The sequence below is a fragment of the Protopterus annectens genome, chromosome 8.part1 (assembly GCF_019279795.1).
Source record: "Protopterus annectens isolate FY-2018-M chromosome 8.part1, PAN1.0, whole genome shotgun sequence".
Lineage (NCBI taxonomy): Eukaryota > Metazoa > Chordata > Ceratodontiformes > Protopteridae > Protopterus > Protopterus annectens.
The window spans coordinates 239055653-239061652 of NC_056742.1; the positions used below are offsets into that span (position 1 = coordinate 239055653).

General features: G+C 41.9%; 1 protein-coding gene across 1 annotated transcript in view; it reads right to left on the reverse strand.

Annotated features, from left to right (window-relative positions):
- Window positions 1-6000, reverse strand: part of DYNC1LI2 (dynein cytoplasmic 1 light intermediate chain 2) — a 720614-nt gene that overhangs the window by 484175 nt on the left and 230439 nt on the right. Inside the window, exons 8-9 of the mRNA XM_044081588.1 lie at window positions 5508-5616; window positions 4393-4452 (exon numbers count right to left, since the gene is read on the reverse strand). Of these exons, the coding sequence (XP_043937523.1) occupies window positions 4393-4452; window positions 5508-5616 (169 nt within the window). The remainder of the gene's footprint in view (window positions 1-4392; window positions 4453-5507; window positions 5617-6000) is intronic.

The following is a 6000-nucleotide window of genomic DNA, read 5'->3' on the forward strand; positions in this document are numbered from 1 at the left end:
TGGCCTTAGACTATTTTATGAGTGCCCGTAGTTTTTTGCTAATACTGATCAGAGATGCCTTCCCTTTTTGGGATTTTGCTCTATCATGTAGTAGCTTCCTCCTTCCATTGTATAGTTTGTTTATGGCTGGGGTCCACCAGACAGGACATCTGCCTTTGGAGGACTGGGTCTTGGTTTTATTTGGGATTGCATGATCCATACATTCCTGAAGGTGTTCACAGAATGCGTTTATAAAGGATTCTGCAGTCTGGGCTATATTTTCCACAGGCCCGGAGGCTTTGAAGATTCCACCTCAGTTTTGAGGAGTGTGAAATTTGCTTTAGAGAAGTTTTTCACTGTGGTTTTCAGGGCAGGGGGTGGAGTCGGGATGTGAATATCTAGTGAGATTAGTTTATGGTCTGATCTTACCAGTGAGGGATACACTTCTGGTCTGGAGCCTAGAGTCCACATGTTGGTGATGATCAGGTCCAGTATATTTTCCCCTCTTGTGGGAGTGGTAACAAGTTGTTCCATAGCATTTGAGTTTATAAATTCTAGGAACCTTTGGGCTAGGGTGTTGGACCTAGAGTAATGCTCCCAGTCTATGTTTGGGTAGTTGAAGTCGCCCAATAAAATGGTGTTTGGAGAGACCTTCATATTTTCCAGTGTTCTCAGGAAGGCCGAGTGGGGTTCCTGGGTTTGGGAGGGTGGTCTGTAGCAGGCTATAAACTGGAAGGCAGTTTTACCCACTGTTAGTTGCACATGGATAGTCTCTGATGCTTTGTGCTGTGCCACCAACCTGGAAGTGTGGGTATCTGACGGATATTGATACTCCCCCTCCTTTTGTGGTTCAGTCCAAGTTTTGGGGCCGAAAAGCATGGTATGAGGTATAACCTGGTAGTGCTGGGTTGCTCTCAGGAGCCTTGAACCAGGTTTCTGTTACTGCACAGATATCGATGTTCTCCATGCTAAGGAGAGTTTCGAGTGCATGCATCTTGAGGTTTAGACTTCTGGCGTTGAGTAGCATTACTCAATTTCTTATCCCTTGTGATACCTATGGAGGTGGGTTTGTCTTTTGAGCCTTGAATAAAAAAGGCACTATGGGGGTAGCAAGAGCCTTTGCCAATATCCGAAAGCCCAGGGGTGACAGGTGCAAGCCGTTCCTAGTGAAGCATCGTGGCTTGTCGAGCATGTCATCCCAGGCATTTGATCCCCTTTGAATGACACCAATACTTAAGCCAATTGTTGAAATTGATCATCTTGTCTTCATACTGTGGCATCATTCTTGGTGAGGGTAAGATGCTACTCAAGGTCAGGGTCATACCTGCCTGGGCTATATGCTCAGAGAGCTCCTCTGTCTCTTTTCATGTAGTCCAGGAAGGTACGTCTCAGGTCATTCACACCAGCATGGACAATGACTTGAGTCATATTTGTACTTGCCTTGGAGTGACCTAAGTGCTTGTGTTATGTGGCGGATCCTAGCGACCGTCAGGCAGCTCACAGTGACCTTCTCCTTGTTCAGCCTGGTGAGCGGGACGTCCGTGTGCCTGACTATAGAGTCACCTATTACAAGTGTATCAGGTGTGGTGTTTAGCCTTAAGGGCTGTAACTGTTCGGCACACTGGCTTTGTGAGCTATGTGTTGCACGTGTTTTGTTTTGGGGTAGCGGTTGCTTGGGTGTCTGCTTTGGAGGTCTCTGCTGCTTAGGCAGATTTTTATTTAGAGCCTCAGAGTATGTTTTTGTGTGTTTATGTGTTTGGTTTGCTGTCATGGTAGGTCTATGCGAGACTAGAATTGTACTGATTGTGGTTTCCTTCTCCTCCTGACTGGTTTTGCCAGTACTGAGTTGAGAGAGCTTAGCCTCCAGTATGGCTATATGGTTGCATCTCTCACATGTGTTGGAATTTGTTGGGAGGAGGAGAGGGTTGTCTGTGTACATGAGGCAGTTGTAACATTGCTTCAAGATTCCCAGATTCACCAGCTGGACCGGAAAGGAGATTGACAACTGACCTTTGGACATGCTAGAATAGTATTGGGAATTCCTTTATAATTGAAAAAAAGGGCCAATGGGGAACAAGGTACTCAAGGGGAGTTTGTGAGGGTGTAGTGCTTTTAATTTTTTAGTGCTGACTTATACGATTGCTTTACTGAGCAAGTGCCAGGTAACTTAAATGCAATGTGTTACAGGTAACAAATGCAAAACGATAAACAGTAACTTTCTTTCAAGTGAAACAAGGAAATAGGTACAGTAAGCAATGCAGATATCACTAGGGATCCACAGAAGCGCTGAAAAGCCGCATTTTAGGTGGAATTAGCATTTCAGGGAAATAAGCATACAAACAAAGCTAGATTCAGCAGGCCTGGATCTAGTCTATGCTACAGCAAACCAGGTGTACCAATTTCAGTAAGAAACAGTTCAAATATGCAGGCACTATAAGCCTTTAACCAGAAATTCCCAGCTCAGAAGGGCAGAGTCCAGCCTCTCCTCCCATAAGAGTGCAGACCACAAACCCTTTTAATGTAAAATAACTAGCCTGAAGCCCAAGTGCTTAAACCAGAATTAATACACTTTTAGAATAACAGACACTGAGCCCTCAATCAACAGTTCCCATCTTAGAAGGATGTAAGCTACCTGTTCTGCCACTACAGTGCAGACCACAAACCTTCTTAATGTAAAACAATTGGTCTGAAGCCCAAGTGCTTAAACTAAAAGACTTAGAATGAGTTACACCAAGCAGTAATAAATACAACGGAGTACTTTTAAGATGACGCAAAAGCAAAATAAAGTAGGAAGAAACACAAATGCAGTAAAAGCAGATGATATTAAAAAAAAAAAAAAAAATTTAGTGAGCAAATGAGATGGGCCCAGGAGTTACAGGACAGAAACAAGTGCAAATGCAGGCCTTCAAATCAGAAAGACCGCCCAAACGGCCAATAACTACAAATTCTGGGCCAGAACCACTCCTTATGTGGTAGACAGGATACCTAGTGCTTACCACTCCCACTGATAAGCTAGGCGTCTTCCCTCCAACACAGAAAGGCTTGGGGGTGCTCAGAAGCTTACAAGTAGTCCTGGATACAGCAAATCTGTATCTGGAACACTAATTACAGGAAAGGTAGGAAACAGGCTTACAATTTTTTTTTTTCAGAAAAGTAGCAAAAACAGTAGTAAAAACAATTCACATGCAGTGCAAGCTGGCACACTTGAGTATGTAGCAATATTAGTCCACACACAGTTTGAAAAAATGTAATTAAAAAAGGACTAAAAGCAAGTGCAGGAAGGGTTTATTAGGTAGAATGCGGTAAAGAGATGGGACTGGGGGAGTGTCCTAGATCAAATCTACAGTGGGGCGGGCACTGCAAAAGCCACCAAATTTAAACTACAACCAAGAACAGGGAGGGGTGGGGAAAAGTTTCAACAGAGATGTGAGGAATGAGAGTGCAAATTATAAAACCAAAAAAATATATACTGATCTCTGTATATTTGCAGAACAGTAAGACAACAAATATCTAAGCAACAATTTAGCTCTATAATGCAGAATAATACAGAAAAATATACTCAGCTCTATATATTTGCAGATAGTCTTGTAAGGCTGTCTCTCAACACACAGGTTCCACTTTAAATGCGTCATTCTGTCAGATGCCTGTTATTTGTCTCGTAGTCAAATGCCTACCCATTACTTGAACTCTCCCTCTTCAATGCACTTTAAGGTCTGTCATCAAATGTCGTCTCCATTTAGCAGCATGACAAGGCTTCAAGTTTGAAATGTCACGAGCAGCAAGTGGACAGGTTAGAGCATTATGACTTTGCAGTTTACAATACAGTGCTCAAGTCCAATGTACTATCACTGAAGATTCTATTCCAGTACCGGACTACCACAGATACATACTGCATTAGTCTCTTTCAAGAACAGTGAACATGTAGTGCTTCTGGAAGTTGTGCACTTTCTGAACACCATGGAAAACTGCTGCTGAAAATGGTGAGCACCCACTACCTTGAGATAAGGGATGCGGCAATGGCCACAACAGACGGCCTTCTCAAAAATTTTAGTGGTGAGAATTTTATAACTGTGTTGGTGTCTTTACATAAAATTATCCCACTTTAACCTAATCTACAAGTCCCTTGACCTAAATCCTTATGCAACATGCCTTTATCCCCCCTTTAGCTTTAATTTAAAGCCAAAATCCACCAACAGTCTTGTTTATAGAAGCCATTCATCCATCTTCTACCATTCACACTCAGATACTATGACGTGATGAGAAAAACTTGGTCTGCAGCACTCTGCCACTTTATGTAGAGCAGTTCACCCACTCAAAACAAAATCTTAAGTTTAACTTGTATGCCAAAAGAATTTCTCAACCATGCAGTTTCCACCACCTCCTCACCCACTCTCCAGATTTGCTGATTCTTACCTGCTGTTTCATAAGGAACACTTGTTCATCTTCTGCTGCAACTTCTTTGTCATGGACCAACTACAAAGACATGAAGAAATACAGTTAGCAACATACGAGTCATGTCTGAAATGTGTACTACTGAGATGTTTACAAATGTTGGAAACTCTACCTGCTTTCAAATAAGTTAGACTTAAGACCACAATCAGCAGTATTTTTCCCACAAAACAGATTTCTGTTTTGATGGATAATTAAATTCCCTGAAAGATAAAGGCTTTGATGGGAAAAAATGTCAACTTCTTATGTCAAAGAAGGAACTTCCTACTTAAGTTTAATAAACAGCAACTTTAAAAATCGAATTATGTCTGCAGAAAATACCACAACAAATCAACTACAGGAAAATGCACCCTTGGGTAAATGTGAAAGCAAATGGTACCATAATTTGTCAACCTGCCAGTCTAATATCCTGACAATGTCCCAAAAAGACCAAACGCAGGTTACCTTACATAAATTCTTGCATAACCAACAGACCTAAACAGGATACTCCTTGGGTTTCAATGATTAGATATTAGCCTTCCTCTTCAATTAGGCAACCTTTCTCAGAAGCTCCTACACTCAAAGCATGCTTTATATCACAGACTGTAAAGTTGTGTGCCTAGTCTCTTTCTAAGACGCCCTCCAGTCAAGGAGCAAGTACACCTCTACAAATCTGTCATCTACATTTTCTTTTACAGAGATATAAATATACACGCTTAACTGAACTCTAACACTAAGTTGACGGAAGGTGACCATCCTCTGCGAATAGACAATTGCAATGAATTCCAAGCATCAACATCCCACAAGGTGGAAGGAGCTGAAGGAAAGCCAAGTAGAAAGGCTTATAAGCAGACTACTGAAATCATTAAAGCAGCATTAAACACTTGGTGTGAAAAGGCTATCAGTAGCCAAAGTACTCGAGCAGCAGCCCTGGCTGAGTGGCCTTTCACAGTATCGTTTTCAAATTGCTGGACTGCCACCAGTCCGCAAAAACATCTACAATCCACTTTGAAACAGTTTGCTTGGCAAGTGTTGGTCCTTCTCTCCCAAAAGGAAAAGGAAAATGAAAACTGCTTCTCAGTCTTTCTAAATGCACAAACTTGCTTTAGATTCAAACATGCTGGCAGTAAAAAGGCCAGGGTGTGAAGGATCTCTCTCCAATGGTTTCTGCCTAAGAAAGAAAACCAGGAGTTGGCCAGTCTTTCTGGACTGAAAGAAAAAGGGAAAAAAACCACAAAGTAGAAGCTTAGCTGCCCATGTACATCCAAAGAATGGAGGAGATTCACCTGTTTTGTGGTAAGGGAAAATTTTGGCAAATGGACAGATTACTCATTTGCCACTTTGGGCAAAGAAGAGGTGTTAGCCCTCATGGAATCACTGTCCTTATGGAAGATAAGGATGGGATACCCATTAGGACTTGTAAAATTCTTCTAACAGAGTTAACAGAAACCAGATGAACAGTTTTCAAGGTACAGAATTTTACAGAAGACGATGTTGCTGGTTCAAAAGTTGAAAGTTTTATTCAGAACAAACTTAAGGTTCTAGAAAGGTGGGATAGCCTTTCTAGGAAGGAAGAACAGCCTCCTAGGAGGA